The 17,016-nt window shown below is 44.5% G+C and overlaps 3 protein-coding genes across 5 annotated transcripts in view; all 3 read left to right on the top strand.

Moving 5' to 3' along the window:
* The first annotated feature begins 539 nt into the window (after window positions 1–539).
* On the top strand, window positions 540–4,251 carry sycp3 (synaptonemal complex protein 3). Of its 3 annotated transcripts, none has more exons than XM_085165863.1 (9): window positions 540–660; window positions 879–1,022; window positions 1,105–1,183; window positions 1,440–1,474; window positions 1,675–1,792; window positions 2,869–2,968; window positions 3,095–3,193; window positions 3,489–3,593; window positions 3,979–4,251. In XM_085165863.1, the coding sequence occupies exons 2-9, from the start codon at window positions 896–898 to the stop codon at window positions 4,030–4,032; spliced, it is 717 nt and encodes a 238-aa protein (XP_085021989.1). In that variant the 5' UTR covers window positions 540–660; window positions 879–895; the 3' UTR covers window positions 4,033–4,251. The 3 variants fall into 3 exon arrangements, with proteins under 3 accessions (XP_085021989.1, XP_085021990.1, XP_085021988.1); XM_085165864.1 differs by having other exon boundaries at window positions 557–660; window positions 882–1,022; XM_085165862.1 differs by having other exon boundaries at window positions 568–660; window positions 849–1,022.
* Window positions 4,252–5,274: 1,023 nt separating this feature from the next.
* On the top strand, window positions 5,275–11,140 carry LOC146513388 (uncharacterized). Its single transcript, XM_085165857.1, has 11 exons — window positions 5,275–5,426; window positions 5,519–5,722; window positions 7,511–7,568; window positions 7,652–8,027; window positions 8,401–8,495; window positions 8,569–8,655; window positions 8,732–8,807; window positions 9,019–9,110; window positions 10,523–10,644; window positions 10,735–10,834; window positions 10,925–11,140. The coding sequence occupies exons 2-11, from the start codon at window positions 5,589–5,591 to the stop codon at window positions 10,994–10,996; spliced, it is 1,212 nt and encodes a 403-aa protein (XP_085021983.1). The 5' UTR covers window positions 5,275–5,426; window positions 5,519–5,588; the 3' UTR covers window positions 10,997–11,140.
* A 122-nt stretch (window positions 11,141–11,262) lies between these two features.
* LOC146513386 (uncharacterized) overlaps window positions 11,263–17,016 on the top strand; it is a 20,094-nt gene continuing 14,340 nt past the window's right edge. The window contains exons 1-4 of the mRNA XM_085165858.1: window positions 11,263–12,157; window positions 14,565–14,676; window positions 15,816–15,932; window positions 16,631–16,747. Coding sequence (XP_085021984.1) covers window positions 14,601–14,676; window positions 15,816–15,932; window positions 16,631–16,747 — 310 coding nt within the window. The 5' untranslated portion in view covers window positions 11,263–12,157; window positions 14,565–14,600. The remainder of the gene's footprint in view (window positions 12,158–14,564; window positions 14,677–15,815; window positions 15,933–16,630; window positions 16,748–17,016) is intronic.

Here is a 17,016-nt window from a genome sequence, read left to right as displayed (position 1 = left end):
AAGGCTGATTATTGACCTCTGTGATGTATGGGAGGTGTAATGGCCTCAGATTTGTAAATATAGTTTGGCCAACCTATAATTTCAGATTCAAAAATAATTTTAAAAAAATGTGTTTTTTTCTGTTAAAAAACAACCCATCAAAAAATATGGTTTGTCTCTTTTTGTGAGATATTTTAGTAGCTATGTTCTGCTAGTTGGTGCAAACCTGCTACAACTACTGCAGGAGTTTAAAAAATACTCATCCAGTATATAAACTAGAGCAACTCCCTCCATTCTTTTCACGTTAAAATTCAATTTGTTACTAAAGCAATAGATTGAAACCTTGTAAGTTCAGTAAACATTTATTGTTATTAGAAATCATTTGGTAACAGGCTGATATCCTAATTATAATTGATTTCTTATTTACTTTGTATTTTTTATTGAATATTTCTTTGATTTTTTCTTACCATATTTATCAAATTGTATTTGTGATCTAATATTAAATATTTGTTAATATTCATATTTATGTATTTTTTAATATTGACACTAATGTCCTTCCATACTTGGCCTTCTGTTTTGTGGGTGGAATTCGGCGAGATTCGGCGGAGCTCGGCATACTTCGGCTAAGGTTGTGGCGGGAATCTAGCGGATTCAGCAAGCTAGCAGACTATTTTCATTCAGGTTTGTTTTTATCTAAATAAAGGAGAATTAAAACTAGAACTGCTTTTCGGATTTAGTTCAAATTGAGCCTTGTCCGCTAGTTCGCTTGAAACTAAACAGATGTTATTAGCAACATCTTTTAATTCTTTAATATCTTATTTAAAAGCTAATTTTATTTAAGCTAACATTAGCACTGGGTGGTTTGCCAGCTTTCTTTTTCGTTGTGTAACATTTGGCAGCAGTAAAAGCTAGGAGGATGGCAGCAGCCAGGAAACAGATGAAAAAGAAACTCCTGGAGGAGAGAGCAGATAAAAAGGTTTTTGATTTTACTCCTGAGGCGGAGAAGAAGGAGCTGAGTGGCTCTGAGGATGAAGTCAGAGAAGGTGAGCTGGGTCACCCAGATAACTATAGGAGCTAATGTTAAGGTGTTCAAAGTAAAATATAACCACTTTCTCATGATTTAAGATGAAACTCCAATAGTGGACAAGCTGGTAAAGAAGAGACCGGCTGACTTTGAGGAGGAGGCGGCTCCCTGTGCTGTGGGGTATTTATTATTTCTTAATTAATAGTTTTGTCTTTTAAAATAGCTCCTATAGTTTCCCCATATAACAAGATCATGTTTTAAATGTCATGTTTGATGAGCCTAACAGTCCAAAACCTGAAGATATGAAGCTTATTGTTATACTATTAAGATAAAAATGTTCAAATTTGATAAAGTTGATAATGAAACCTTCATTTCATTAAATTTAATGTGTGTTTAACGCCATCAATCTTGGCATATTTCCTCGTTTTATATCCAGAAATGAGGTGCAGTCCATGTTGGAGAAGTTTGGAGGTTTGTATTTAATTTGTTATTGGAAAAATCATTAGGCGTAATGTCATCTTCGCTCCCTGTTAGACTGCTCATGTGTCAATATAACACAACACAACATATTTCAGCATTTTGACCAAAGAAAGTATGAAATGCTTTACAGAAAAGCAGCGGTGTTTCCTCGTGTTTTATTAGCACAGTATCACATATGTTTGTCCTCCCAGCTGACATCAGCAAGGTGATGCAGGCCAAGAAGAAACGTCTGGAGTGTCTGACAAAGAACTACATGAAGGGAAGCCAACACAAGCTGGAGCAGCTGTGGAACAACTACCATAGCCAGAGGTTATTCCTGCTCCCTCCACTTCAAACACTCAGAGAAATGGTTGAAATTCAGTCTTAGAACAGTCACCACATCCTTTAAAACGAGCTCCAGAATCACGTCACGACTTCCTGTGAATCACTCAGCTTTAAAGTGAAAGACAGGGAAATTAAATCTCTTTAAATATCCTTCAAATCAGAGTTTTTGTCATTTAGTGTCACCAAAAGATGCATAACTGAGCATGTAGGGAAACATTTACCTAAAAAAATAGTCATTTCTGGATTCTCAGCGACTTCACGGCAGCATTGACGCGACAGGGTGAAAAGAAATTTTAAAATGTCTTTAATTTCCTTATGTTTTGTAAAGACTGTGAGAGCCAGAAATAATATTTAAAGCTGTTCCATTTTAAAACACTGTAAAAGACTGAAAACAAGAAATCTAAGTGAAGGTGACACAGGGTTTTTTTTTTTCAAACAGTTAAGTTTGAAAAAGAAAACGAATAATTAAAAAACATGTTAAATTGTAACAGTTGTGCAGTGAATTAATGAATAGATCAATTAAAAGACTTCTCCAGTTTATGGCTGACAGTGAGCTCACAGCATTACACAGGCTTCAAATAAGCACCTGTACAGTGAACGGTCGGCTGCTCAGCCTTTTAATATCAGCAGGAGCTGGTTTTATTCCGGGACATCGCTTCGCTCTCTGTGCATAACTTTCTGTTGAACTTTTTTTGTTTCTCAGAGAACGTTTGTGTTATGAAAGCGAGGCGGCGCTCGTCCCGTCTACAGAGCAAAAACAAGAAAGCTTTAGCCTCACTTTCTCTGCGGGTGGTCGTTTCACTTTTAAATAAAGGCGCCTGTTGGCAGCTCTGTAAAGGCAGCGGGTGGGTGTGACCTGTCACAGACGGTTTCCTGCAGAGCGTTCTGGCCTCGGCCAGGATAAACATCAGCTCAGTCAGAACACTGCAGCTCAGCTGCTGATCCCGAGCCTGTGGAAACACAGCACTGTTTGAAAATTTCATAAATTCCTCTTCAAACTGATGTCACAGCCAGTTATTCGATAACTACATGATTGGAAATCATTTCTGCTGTGTTTGCAGGCAGAAGATGACGCAGCAGTATTCCCAGCAGGTGTCGTCAGCGCTGCAGCAGTGGGAGACCGAAGCCCAGCGAGCCGAGGAGCAGGAGGAGAAGCTCAACGTCAGTCCCCTCCTTTCACTTTAACTGTTGTAGCCTCACATGCTGCACACCGACGGCTTCAGGTGCTTCACCTGTGATGGCGATGAAGAGCCATCGCCGACGTAGACTCTTCCTTTCTGTCTGCAGAATCTGTTCCGGCAGCAGCAGAAGGTCCTGCAGCAGGCCAGAGTCGTGCAGAACCAGAAGCTGAAGACCGTCAGAGAGCTGTACGAGCAGTTTGTCAAGGTGAAGCATGTCAGAAGCAGCTCAATGGCACCTCTGTCCCGGCCTGCACACCAACTCTGTTTTTACTCAGAGGTCTCGGGAATACCCACACCTGTTTCTCTCTGAAGTGAAATGTGTCAAAAACAAGTCCACACTGCACAGCTACGGCGCCACGATAAGCAGCGCTGCTGAGGCGAAGCAGAATTTAAAGGGTGACACACCTGCAGACGTCACTGATCACCTGAGGACGTGTTTCAGTTTGTGTGGTTGTGGAAATCTGCCTGAACTGCTTTTCTGTTTTTTGTTTGTTCTGTAGAACATGGAGGACATGGAGAAGAGCCACGAGTCTTTCCTGCAGGGGGCGCAACAAGAGCTGAGAAAGGAGATGGCCTCCCTGCAGAAGAAGATCCTCATGGACACGGTGCGTTCAGCCAGCAGCAAAACATCACATAAGAACAGGAAAGGGAAGTTTATTCATTAGTAGTTTTTCTCTAAATAAAAGCTCGCAGTCTGAATCTGTGAGTGAAGAAGAAGAAGAGTGAGGTCGCACACAGGTTTCTGTCTGAATGTTCAGGAGACGTTTGATCTGATGGCTGATGGAGTTTCTATCATGAGCTTTATTGGTGTCATTTATTTATGTTTCGTTTCTCACAGACTCTCCTCACATGAAGCGATGAGCTCGCCACGTTCGTCTGTAAAGAGAGCAGCAGAGAGACTTTTAGCTCCCGTCTTTGCTGTTCCCTGAAAACGTTAAAAACACTGATAAACACGGGTGCTGACTCTGTGATGTCGGTGTGTTTCCACAGCAACAGCAGGAGATGGCCACGGTCCGCAAGTCCCTGCAGTCGATGCTTTTCTAGGCCGCCGCCCTCCGGAGCCTTCAGTTCTGCTCGTTCCTTGCGGTTCTCACAGGTTTCATTAAAACGTGAACTGTTCTCGCCCGAGTTCTGATGTCACTGCTGGGTTTGTGGACGAGCGGCTCCAGGCTGAGCTCTGTGACGACGCTGCAGTTTGGATTCATCCTTTTATTCTTTGCTCCTGAAGTTATAAAAATAAAGAACGTGTTGGTGATACAGCGACAGCTTTGATCAGTCTGCTTTTTATTCTCCTCATTACTCGTTTGTTGTGTTAAAAAGCCTTTCGGCAGCGTCCTGAAGCTGAATGTGAAGAATTTGGTGTTGACTGTGAGGCAAAACGAAGGAAAGCTGGAGCTCATCACTGCCCAGGAGGAGAGGGCAAAACAGCACTCAGCTTTTTAAAATATTTTAATTTGTTCATTTTTTCCTTTTATTTATTTTTTATTTGAATTTTTTGTTCAATGTTTGTTCATTTTTATCTTTCAAATGGTTTAATTTCTAAATGTTTTTGTCATTTTGCCTCAGCAACTCACAAGTTTGGGTTTTCTTTCATATATTGATGTTATTTTTAACCACATAGAGAGGAGAGAGTTTTAAACAGTTTTTGAACATCTCACATGGGGTGGGGGAGGTTCAACAGACGCTTTTACCTCCGCTCGCCTGCCTCATCATCTGCTGACCAGGAGAGAAGCCCCCTGTGAAATTCACACCAGCCGACCCTAAAGGGAATTCAGGTGTATTGTACGAGACCACACCCACCCCAACATCACCTGTTCGTCTCCCCCTGCCCTTGGGAAAGAGAGTGGTCAGTCAAGTTCAGATCACAGCTTCACTGATTCTCACAGATCAGCAGGAACTAAAACAGAGTTTGTGGTAAACATTTAACTTTTAATGACGAGCTTCTGTACGTGGGAGTCAGTGGAGTCAAGTAACAAAGACCAAGATATCACTGTGTCATTTTACACTGACTGACTCTGCTTCTCCTTATTTCCTGTTTCTGTATGTGCAGCTAATCCCCGAGACTCCAGCCAAAGCAGCACTCAAATGTGAATCATGCAAAGCTGCTTTAATAGAGTCAAAGTTTTTATGTAGCTCAAAATATTTTCCTCCACAGCTTTGATTTATTAACAAAAATACTTTAATGTTACCCAAAGGTTTGAACTTTTTTTTTTTTTAATTTATCTAAAACTGAAAGTCGTCCGGGCCGCTGGGGGGACTCTTGGGTACTTTTCCCGGTGACACAGGAAGTTCTCGCTCTTATTGTGAAGAGAACTTCCTGTTTTGGTCCAAGCAGCGGAGTTACCGTCAACGACCGGAGAAACAGGCGAAAGTTTGATTCTCTGGTTTTTGGCTGCGTGAGTTTTGGTTCTTCGGGTTCGTGCTTGTTCCGGACGGCGGTGAGTTGTTGGCTCGCGCCTCTCGGAGCTAACTCTCCGATCTGCGCACCGTGTTCGCTAAACGCGCCTCCCTGTGCTTTGTTCCCACTCAGCGGCCTGACATGAGTCTGAGTCTCAGGTGATTCGAGGACCAGGTATTTGCTGGGGGAAGAAGAGGAGAGCATGGAGGGCAAGTTAGCGGACAGCCCGTGTTCATCGGAGCCGGACAGCCCGGGGGTGCTGAACCGAGGCTGCCTGCTCGACTCGGACGATGTCCCGTACCCCGAGCTGCCCGTCATCGTCCCGGAAACCCCCAGGTACCCTGCACCCGTGGCACGTTAGCACACATACAGGAAATTACACGTACATGTAGTCCGAGTTCCTGGAAGCTGCAGTAACAGCTGCTCTGCTGAGAGTCTGGGGCTTCCCTGTATTGTGACCTTTACTCTGGAGAGTGTCTGTGAAGGTTCTCAGTCATCCAGGTCATCGTAGTCAAAGGAGCTTGCAAAGAAAAGCGTCTGGACTTCTTTAAGTTACTTGAAGACGTTTCACCTTCATCCGAGAGGCTTCTTCAGTTCTAAGGTCAAATGGTGGAGAGTCCCAGATATAACCCTAGTGGGAGTGTCCCCCCACAGAGGGACAAAAGGACCCCCTGATGATCCTCTAATCGCCTGAGCCAAGGTGTGGAACTGGGTGTGGGTCCCAATCAGCCAGAGTTTCGGGTGATTTCATTGTGAAACCTGGCCCCACCTTATCATGCGAATTCCTGAGGTCAGATGGCCCAGGGTGTGAGTGGGCGTTAAGGCGTCTGGGAAGGGATGTCAAAACTGGATTATAGATGGCAGAGAGTTGGTGTCGTAAACCACCGCCTCTGTTCAAAGATGGTCGCTCACAGTGGACATAGATGGCTTCTTTCACTCCTCTTTCAAACCATCTGTCCTCTCTGTCCAAAATGTGAACATTGGCATCCTCGAAAGAGTGACCTTTATCCTTAAGATGCAGATGGACAGCTGAATCTTGTCCTGTGGAGGTGGCTCTTCTGTGTTGTGCCATGCGCTTGTGAAGTGGCTGTTTGGTCTCTCCAATGTAGAGGTCTGGGCATTCCTCGCTGCACTGTACAGCAAACACCACATTGTTAAGTCTGTGTTTTGGCGTTTTGTCTTTCGGGTGAACCAGTTTTTGTCTGAGTGTGTGTACACAGTGTGTACACACACTCAGTTTTTGTCTGAGTGTGTGTACACACTGTGTACACACACTCAGACAAAAACTGAGTGTGTACACACACTCAGTTTTTGTCTGAGTGTGTGTGTACTCTGGAGAGTACACACACTTCCTGTCTGTGGTGCACCCTTAAATGTTTGGACTCCGTGAGGAAGCTTCGGCCTCTGTGACCCGCTCTCGAGTGTTTATTGGTCCCTCGCATGTGATCGCTTTCAGGCCAGTAGCACCACCAGGACTTTCCTCGTAAACGGCAACAACAGACTGCAGCGATGAGGACAGCAGAGGAGACCGAGCAGGTCCAAACAGTCTTCTGCTGCAGGGACGCATTCACACCTGCCCAGCAGCTGCTCCTCTCTCCACACCAAAGTCCGGGCAGGCTGAAATCTGCTGCTGTGTGTGGAACCCAGTAATAAAGCAGCACAGCTGGACGCTGATCCCACCACTGCACGTGTGCTGACTCCTCAGCAGCTGTGGGGGTCAGAGACTCCATATTTAACTCCCTGTGCTGACAGGTCAGCTGCTGTTTACAAGCCTCCCAGTGGAGTCTGTTTCACTTTCAAACAGAAAGTGGACTGTTTGCAGTTACGGGGGTTTTCCAGTAGGAATGAAAATCTATTCTTGGAAACACTTTCTGTTTCCTCAAACAGTTGGTGGAGGTTTTCTCATTAAAGACAGCGTGACTAACATAAGGAGAGGGTGACTCTGCTCGCTTCACGTAGCAGTGGTGGTGGTGGGGGAGGGCAGGCTTTAACTGGCCAATTGTGACCAGAGTTCGAAATGGGCTGATGATGAAACTGAGCGAGGGCACGACTACTTTCTGTACTTATTTACTTTGTGTGATGGACGTGTTATTTTGGTGTTGAGGTGAAATCTCTTTGCTCCAGCTCGCAGCTCGCCAAGCGGCGGAGGCGTCGGCACGTCGTAGAAGAGCGTTTCAGCCCGGTGAGTCGCTGCGCCGCTGCCTGACTGAATCCCTTTGTAACCAACTCTTCATCGCAGACTCACAGTCATTTTCTTCCCCTCAGGTGCCGGTGGACAGCTCTCCAGAACCAGATTGTCCCGCCCCCAGCAAGCGAGCTTTTTCACATACTTCTAAACGCCGGCGGCTGGCCAAACAGAGCGCCGGCTTCGTTCCCGCGTCCTCTCTCAGGACGTTTGCTTTGGGCAGCTGGCTGGAAGCCCCGCGGTCCACTGCATCCTCATCGTCCTCTTCGTCTTCTTCCTTTTCGTCCTCTTCCTACCTCACTCCGGTATCAGTCCTTCAGCCGAGACCAAATGAGACCAATACTTTGGCGTCACCGTCACCACCTCCAGCAGCGGCGTCGAGCTCCAACTCGCTGTCCTTCCTCACCGAAGAGGAGAGGAGGTGGCTGAACGGCGATGAAGGCGGCACCTCTGCAGGTACGAGGGCTCGGCTGTCACGCTTCCTGCCTGAATCTGAGCTTTACAGAAACGTCTCTGAAGCGATGGCGTTACTCTCCACCAGACTCCATTTTAAAAAAACAGAATTTAGCCTCATAGAAGACGGCAGCTGTTCTGCTGCTGCTCAGCTGACTTTGTCTTATTGTGCAACTTCACATTCACAGTTTAACATCCAGACGTCACAGGAAGCGAGCAGAAAGTTAACGTTTTGAGGTAAAAATCGACGTTTTTTCACTGGAGTCTGGTGGAAGTTGGCGGGTGTTTCTGTGAACAGAAACCTGTTTATGAGGAAACTCATCAGCTCGAGTCGTCACACAAACTCTCAGTGATGTTTCTGTCGTTTCTCCTGCAGCTGCAGTGGAGCAGATCATCATCAGCGACGATGAGGAAGCCACCGTGCGTTCACTACAGATGGAGGAAGACGAGGCGCTGGCCCGCAGCCTGCAGGTAGAAGCTGACCCGGACAAAAACGCCTCACCTGAGAGCGGACAGGTGTTCACGTTTCCTTTTCGTCCTTCAGGCTCAGTTTGACCGAGAGGAGTCGGATCTTCATGGCAGGCACCAGCATCATCACCACCATCACCTTCATCAAGAGAGCCACCACAGGGTGAGACACTCGAGTGAAGGAGGTGTGCAGGTACAGCGTTTGGTTTGTGGACTCAGGTGTGACCTTCTCTCTGCAGTTTTATCCCTACGTGGAGCCTCGCTGGATGTCTCAGGTGCTCGCGGCCGTCTCTCCTCTTGTGGGGCTGCAAGAAGGTAAGGAACGAACCTCAGCGGAAAGACATCGGTGATGATGTCACTGGCGTTTAGATTAATCGAGTGTTCGCAGGTAAACGAGAGCCTGCTCACACCTGATTGGTCAGTAGGAGGGAGACTGAACATGTGATCTGTGACCTCCTGATTCTCCAGCTGTGTTTAGAGTTTCAATCAGTTTGCTTCTTCTGATGCAGCTGATGTGTTTCCGCAGACCTGATTGGTCAGCGTAGAAGACGTGGGCAGGGCAGGAGGAGGAACGGCATGCCCGACTTTTCAGACGACCTTCAGGGAAACGACTACGAGGTGAGGAGGCTCGGAGGACTGATGGAGGCCTCACATTTGTTTGAACTGAAGTGTGCTGCGCCCTAAACTAGGTCAGCTCCACCCACCCACCTGGAAGTTTTGCTTTTTACAGCAGAAACAAATCAAAGCCTAACTCTGCGTTGGTGTTAGAGGTGTGGCAATCATAACCACTGCTGAGCATCGGCAGCCTCAGCACCTGGGAGCGGTTTAGCAAGACCACATGGGACACGGAGTCCTGAAAGGTGATTGGTCGACCAGAGTCAGCTGAACTTGGCGCCTTGTAGGGCTGCCACAAACGATTAATTTGACAGTTGACTAGTCACCGATTATTTTTGTGATTAGTCGACTAATCAGATCATCATCTATTGGACGTAAAACTACAGCTTATTGCACCAGCAGCATCTGCTCTTATATAACTATCATTAGCTTACAGCTTTAAGTGTTTAAGGTATGTGCTAACTAAAAATAAAGACAAGATGATAGTTTATTACATTTTAATGAAGTTTGCAGATTGTTTCGGTGAAGTTTAATAAACTCCTTGCTATCTAAAATATAACAGGACACCGGAGTAAATTCTCAGCATCTCACACTTCTGATAATCAGCTGTCTGCTTGACGTTTATTCAGCTGTGTAAAAACTATAACTTTAATCTCAGCCAAACCGATTTACTCAGGAACAAATAAAATACTAAAAAAAAGCCAAACAATAACATTTTTAAGTTATCTAAGTGACTTATATATCATGTTGAACCTGAGTAGTGAAAGAGTCCGGTGTTCTCACGGCTCCAGTGAGCCTAGCCCCCGGCTAGCTATCGAGCTAGTGGGTAACAGACGTCTCCGAAAACGTCGGAGCGCTTTTGAAAATATGTGGTGTCTTGATAAACTGAGCAGATATTTGAGGTTTACACAGCTACATTCTCGCCTGAAAATATGTTCAACGTTTATTTTGTGACCCAGAAAGAATAATAAGAGCAATATTAAAACTAACTAGCTGCCGCCATTGTTGGAAACTGAGCTGGGCTGCGCTATGAATTCTGGGACACAACTTCTTCTTCTTCGGGGATTAACGGCAGCTGGCATCCTTGTACATGCAGTGCTGCCATCTTCTGTTTCAGTCCGTTATTACACTCTTAAATCCTACTACTTATTCCTGCGTCTTTTGTGATCTTACAAAGCAAAGCGACAAAGGAAGTCGGGAGAAAGACGCGGCGTGGAGGCCGATTTTATTCTCATGTTTCATTTTTTTTGATACTCTCAGTCCTGAATCGTGCTTCCGCGTCTTCCAGAGCCGATGATCCTGATATTCAAACGGACGTTAAATGATTACAAACGTTTTTCCCGTCATAAATCTGTGTGAACATACGAGTCACCGCAGAGAAGCGTGACCCCGTGACCCCTCTGCTCGTCTTTCAGGCTCTGCTGGAGTTCGAGGAGCGTCAGGGCGCCGTGGTATCCAGGAAGCTGAGTCGGCGGGAAATCCAAAGGTTTCCCACCAAGGTGTTTCAGGGATCCAGCAGTGGCGGCGGGAACACACAGTGAGTCTCCGAGCTCGCCGTTTGTAACACTGAAAACAAACGAACCCCGAGCCTGCACGCTAACACGTCTCTGTGCTGATTGGCCGGCAGGTGTCAGATCTGTTTCTGCGACTACAGCGACGGCGAGAAGCTGAGGATTCTGCCCTGTTTCCATGACTACCACGTCCAGTGTATCGACCGATGGCTGAAGGTACTCCGGGGGATGCGCCGTTCGCGCTCCGCTGTTTTAGAGCCCCTCCTTAAACGCCGTCTCCTCACCTGTGTCTCCCCTCCTCCTCAGGATAACACCACCTGTCCCATCTGCAGAGCCAACCTGGCTGACGGAAACACCCCCCCGACCTCTGACCTCTGACCTTGTTTCTACAGTTTTCTATCGGAGCAGACGGGTTCGTGTCTCCTGAAGGACGACTCAGACTTCTGTTTTTTAGTTTTTTATATTTTTATTTAAAGCTTTGTCGGTGCTCATGTGACCACAGGAATAAAACAATAAAACCTCGCAGCGAGTCGCATTTTCATTTAGTGACGAGCAACCCGTGCATTTCTTAATATTTCATCTGTTTATGTCTTAATTGTGTTTGTTTTATTTTTTTAAGCCTTAGTTTGTTTGACATAATTTTGACTTTTCATAAAATATTAATATTTTCTGTAAAATAACTTTTAATTTCTCCTCTGAACAAAAATCAGAAAAGCTGCGACATGTTGCAGCAACAGCATCAAACTGTTTTATTTAGTCTGCTTTGTGTTGATGTGTCTGTTCCTTTAAATAATACAAACTATGTTATTTAGATAAATATTTAATTCAGTTCTATTTTATTTACACAGCACCAAATCATGACAACAGTGCCTCGTGGTGCTTCATGTTTTATGTTAAAGACCCTAAAATAACACCCCAACAATCAGATGACCCCCTGTGACCACTTTGGTGACTGTGGGAAGGAAAAACTCCTTTTTAACAGGAAGAATCAGAAGGCTCAAAGTTGTGAGTCGTGACGCCTTTCCTCTCCACCAGACCAAAGACATGAATTTTAACCTCACAGGAAACGAGCCGCTGTCTCCTTTTCTACTGTGGGTTTGTGTTTTTCTGTGACTTTGGCTTCCCGGTGGGTTTGTTTGGGTCAGCAGTGTTGGATCAGTGTGGAGCTGATAATAAAAAATACATGTGACACTTTATTATCTATTACGGTTACAGTAGACGCAACAAACCCAGCCTCAGCCAGTCTAGCCCTCAAACACAGATAGTTTATCCTTTAACTTCTGTCAGTCTCATCAGGTGTGTGGACGTCAGTGATGGTGAGTTCAGGTGAGTTCAGGTGAAGTCGTGGGTGTGAAGCAGAAATATGAACGAGTTTTAATTGTGTTGGTGAAATGAACTCTATTCTCTCATTAAACGTCAGAGCCGCTCAGATCTAATTAAAGAGTGGGCGGGGCTTGTCACACGTCACGTATATGTATACAGTTGGAGAGCTTCCACCCAGCGTGTGCCTCTAGTGTCAAATGCAGACCTCCAGGCAAGGTAGGTGCTCTGAGCTCTCCTCTGTTATTATTTTGGTTATTATAGAAACTATAGTTTAAACTAGCAGCTTTCATATGAGTTCATATGAAATCATATTTCTTATGACTTCACCGCTGCGTCATGAATTATTATTATGGTTATTAGGGCGACCGCGGCTCAGGGGCTCGGGAAGCGCATCTGTAGCCGGACGGTCGCCGGTTCGATCCCCGGGCTCTCTGTCGTTGTAAAGCGCTTTATAAATCCATTGTTATTATTATTATAGTTTAAACTAGCAGCTTTCATTTTCATTCTTATGATTTCACGCTGCGTCATGAATCAGCTTAAATCACAAACTTTTACTTTCACTTCCTCGGCCGTGACAGCCGGATAATCCGGATCCTTTCCCCCCTTCAGCTTTTTATGAAAGCGCTAGAAATCAGAAATCAGGGAGGAAAGTGTCGCTGGCTGAGAAAGGATTCGGACCCACAGAGTCAGACTTTACAGGAAACTCCCCCAAACCACCCGGAAATATCCCCTCTGACACTTGGCACAGTGTTTCCTCCTGATCGGAGCTTCATCCTGCAGTTACACTTCTCTGAGAGACGCTCGGTTTGGGGCAGATCGACACACCCCTGCGCCACCGCAACATCCAAACACCGTCAGTCCAGGGGCGTGTCCGGGGACAGGAGTGCATGGGGTGGCACCCTCCCCGATCACCAACCACCAGGAACATTTACTCGAGTTCTTCACTGAAGTGCACGTTACTGTACTGAATCCAAGTATTTCAGTTTTCCTGAGGCAGATGTTACATTTCCAACACTTTATTTTCAGTTTTCTCATTGGTTCACTGATTAACTGCATTATTGTAACTGGGTCATAAATTACATATTGTTATAATTACACAAAATGTGTTCTAGACCCCAAACCGTTCCTGTTGTATCTGACTTTTAGGACCTTCAAGCCTGTAGTTCATTATCAGGAGCCCCCCCCCCCCCCCCTCCTCCTTCTTCTTCTTTGGTGCAACCCTATAAATACACAGTACCAGTGGCTTCTCCCCTTTTCTACAATTCCCCTGTGGGAGAGGGTGGTGTCATTTCTTTCCATGTGTGTTACAGGCACAGTCAATGCTAGCATGAGTAGATAATTCCTGCTAGCTTGGGAGTTGTGTTGGGTTGAGCTAAACTTCTGTTTGCATTTGGTTGTAGGAGCTGGAGCGAGCAAGTTAATGACTTGGAGCTCTTTGTTTTACCTTTTAATGTCAGACACAACGCAGGAACACACCGGTGACAGTAGCTCGAGCCCCATGGCAATATACAAGCAATCAGTAATCAGTCATTATAATCCAATAATATCCATAGTGCTTAATAACTGATTGAACAACCTGTAAAACAAGGAGACACAAATATTTTAGAAATCTGACAAAACTGTTTCAAAATAAACCATCATATGTTCATTTAACACCAGACTGTTCAGTAAATTATTAAATAATATTTTTTCATATTTTTATGTAAAACTGTAAATGTTAGCCTGGAAAAATGATTTAAAGAAGGACATATCCATGGAACAATGGGCATTGGTTTGCGCAAAAGCTCATAAACAAACTATTAATTCTAGACTAAGGTTGTTGCAATACAAATGGTTAATGCGAATATATGTTACTCCGGAAAAATTAAATAAGTACAACTCTAATATTCCAGACACTTGTAATAAATGTAATGAAGATAAAGGTAACTTTTGGCATTGTATTTGGGATTGCAGGAAGGTTGGCTCCTTTTGGGTTGCAGTAACACAAACTATGAAACAAATATTATCCAAGGAGGTTGTTTTGGATCCTGGCTTCCTTATTCTGGGATTGTACCCATAAAACATGAGGTACACAAAAAGTGACAGAATGTTTATTGATATGGGTTTGTTACAAGCAAAAAGATTAATTGCACTAAAATGAAAAAAAACATTTTATCACACAGTGGATAAAACAAATGATGGTGGCTTTGCCATTGGAGCAGATTACATGTGTACTGAAAAGGAAATTGGATGTTTTTGAGAAGGTGTGGAGACCATTTGTGAATTTTGTAGAAGGATTTGTATTATCTGAGGAGGACGAGGACTGAGAGCAATGACATTTGATTTGGGATAATGACAAATTTAGGCCTTTAATGGAGATAAATCTGACGACTTTTTTGTTTTCTTTTTGCTGTCTGAGAGGAGAGTATGTTCATGTAGTATTTAGAATGTTGGACTGTTTGTAAGTCATTAAAATGTAAAAAATAATAAAGATATTGTTGGAAAAAAAATGTAAATGTTAGAACAGAATAGGCATTTATTGTTAATGTACATGTATAAATAAAATATATGTAACAGAAAAAAGAAAAAAAAAACCTGCATTTGTAATCAGTGACGGTTTTCTGATGAGTCGTTTCTCCTGCAGCTGGACTGGAGCAGTTAATCATCATCATCAGTGACGATGAGGAGGTCACAGCAGGTGGAGGAAGACGAGGCGCTGGCCCGACGCCTGCAGCTAGAAGCCGACTCAGAATTTGGTAAATGTCATGGCCAGTGTTGGTCAAGTTACTTGAAAAACGTAATCGTCCTGAAAAAAGTAATCCTGTTACTTTACTGATTACTTATTTTCGAAAGTAATTAGTTACTTAGTTACTTTTAAAAACACGATTTACAACCTGAATAGGTGATAAAGTGATAGATCTTTCAGCCCAATTCTACTTTTTCTGCATAATCATCATACAAAATGTAATCAAATGGAAAAGTCTCTTTTTAAAACTTGTTTTATTAGTTTTAATCTTTTAACTTTATGCATCAAGCAAAAATTTAATTATCTGCAACATTCTCTGACTGGAAGAAATTAGTTTAATATTTAAACCTATTTTCTGCACATTCCAGCACATAAAATATTTTGTGTGTTTACACTCAGTCTTTCAAATAGATGCAAGTAAAACACAGCAGAAAATAAATAAAGTCAAAGACTAGCGGTCCTGTTGCTCTATTTTCACCTGTAAAGCAGGAGTGGGGTAGGCGGAGGGTTACCCTGGTGCAGGTGTGCAGCGGTCAGTGGAAGAATCCGCGAGTTTCTCTGTGAGTTTCCCATTACGTCGTAGCTACTCGGTGCTTGTTTGGAAGTTTAGGGGTTTTTTCGCTGTAAAAAGAAGTTTTCTTCCCACGCACAACGGACACTAATGTTTTTGTCACTTTTTATGGAATCAAACTCAAAGTAAGGTCAGTACTTCCACGCTTTAAACGCTGCACGCTCATACTCTCTCTGCACTCGATATATGATCCATTGTTGATCTGCACACAGCTGTTGTCACGAACGTCGCACTCGCTTACGTCACTGTCATGAGACATTCTCGCAAAAAATCACGGTTTTAGTAACGCAGTAACGCAGCGTTCCTACGGGAAAGTAACGGTAATCTAATTACCGTTTTTGCAATAGTAATCCCTTACTTACTCGTTACTTGAAAAAAGTAATCTGATTACAGTAACGCGTTTCTGGTCATGGGGGTGGTGACTTTATGTAATTCTATAGAATTTGCCAGCTTAGACGGGCATGAAGTTGGTATGAGGAGATCATTCAGTCCCATCGAGTTACGCTTTGAATATTTCAGGTTTTAAACTCTGACTCAATAATTGATGAACTTAAATCTTTCAATCTCTTCTCCTGCAGCTGTGGTGGAGCAGATCTCCATCACTGAGGAGCAGCAGGCTGCGGTTTGTTTACAGCAGATGGAGGAAGATAAGCTGCTGGCCCGACGGCTGCAGGCGGAGGACGACTCGGACATCGGTATGTGTCGGTCTTATTGAACCAAAGAAAATGCTAAATAACTCCTGTAACTGAACGTCATGTGACTGTGATGCTCGGCGTTTATACTTATATATTACAACTTCCTGCCACACGTGTCTTTCACGAAACACCGAACTAAGACTTTTCACACCTTTGTTCACTTTTTGTATTTGGCGACGTGTTCCTGATGAGACAAGCGCTCCGGCTAAAACAGATGGAGGATGACCATGAACCAACTAGGCTCCGCCCCTAAACTGGTCCTGATAATCTAGACTAGGAACAAAACAAAAAACAGGACCGCCGGTACCTCCCAATTCAGCCTGTACTTAAGCTGCAGCTGGTGCTGACGGAGGTGAAGGGCGACCTTGCTCCGTCTTCTCTGAAGGCTCGCCTTCAGGAACCAATCAGCAGTAAGAATAAATCAGAGAAGCTCACACAGGGGCGCTGCTTGTCTGCCTTTTGCAGCGGGGAGACTGCAGCCCCCTCAGCCCCCCTCCTTCACACGGCCCTGTCCACGCTGTCCTGTAGGGAATGACTGTGATTGGCTGTGGTCACGAGTCGACTTGCATTTTATTAAAGAAAATTTTTAATTGGTTCTTTATTTTTAGTTTTTTGCATTTTAAATATCACTCGATGGCACACGTCTCTGGGTCTAGCTTCTTTGGCCTGGAGTCTGTGACGAGTGGTTTCTCCTGCAGCTGTGGTGGAGCAGATCTCCATCAGCGAGGAGGAGGAGGCAGCAGCTCGTTCGCAGCAGCTGAGGGAAGACGAGGCGCTGGCCCGACGGCTGCAGGTGGAGGACGACTCGGACATCGGTACGTGTCGGCGTTACACACACATGAATATTGGAACTCTTCTCTCACTGCTGCTTTAGTTTTAGCGTCTCTGACGGTTGTTGGTGACACAAACAAGCTGAACCTTCTTCTCTCAGCATCAGGAACGTTAAAGTTCCCGATGCTTCCTAAGCTCCACTTTTATCTTTCAGCTTCTCCAAAATTTCCAAATCAGCCAAGTGTGTTAGACAGGTGGAGGAGTGAGGTGAGGGGGCGTGGTCTCCTCCTGCAAACTGAGAAACTGTTTGTGC

Source organism: Neolamprologus multifasciatus, chromosome 7 (genome assembly GCF_963576455.1).
Source record: "Neolamprologus multifasciatus chromosome 7, fNeoMul1.2, whole genome shotgun sequence".
In the NCBI taxonomy this organism is placed as follows: Eukaryota; Metazoa; Chordata; class Actinopteri; order Cichliformes; family Cichlidae; genus Neolamprologus; species Neolamprologus multifasciatus.
Note: the sequence above shows the minus strand (reverse complement) of the source record. Positions and strands in the feature narration are given on the sequence as shown.

What these genes read in the sequence shown, in the direction of transcription:
- LOC146513388 (XM_085165857.1), top strand. Translation starts at nt 5,589, where the DNA reads ATGGAGGGCAAGTTAGCGGACAGCCCGTGTTCATCGGAGCCGGACAGC. An exon ending in ATCGTCCCGGAAACCCCCAG is followed by an intron (nt 5,723 to 7,510) that starts GTACCCTGCACC and finishes TCTTTGCTCCAG; the next exon opens with CTCGCAGCTCGCCAAGCGGC. An exon ending in GTATCGACCGATGGCTGAAG is followed by an intron (nt 10,835 to 10,924) that starts GTACTCCGGGGG and finishes CCTCCTCCTCAG; the next exon opens with GATAACACCACCTGTCCCAT.
- sycp3 (XM_085165863.1), top strand. Translation starts at nt 896, where the DNA reads ATGGCAGCAGCCAGGAAACAGATGAAAAAGAAACTCCTGGAGGAGAGA. An exon ending in TGAGGATGAAGTCAGAGAAG is followed by an intron (nt 1,023 to 1,104) that starts GTGAGCTGGGTC and finishes TCATGATTTAAG; the next exon opens with ATGAAACTCCAATAGTGGAC. An exon ending in AGCAGGAGGAGAAGCTCAAC is followed by an intron (nt 2,969 to 3,094) that starts GTCAGTCCCCTC and finishes TTCTGTCTGCAG; the next exon opens with AATCTGTTCCGGCAGCAGCA.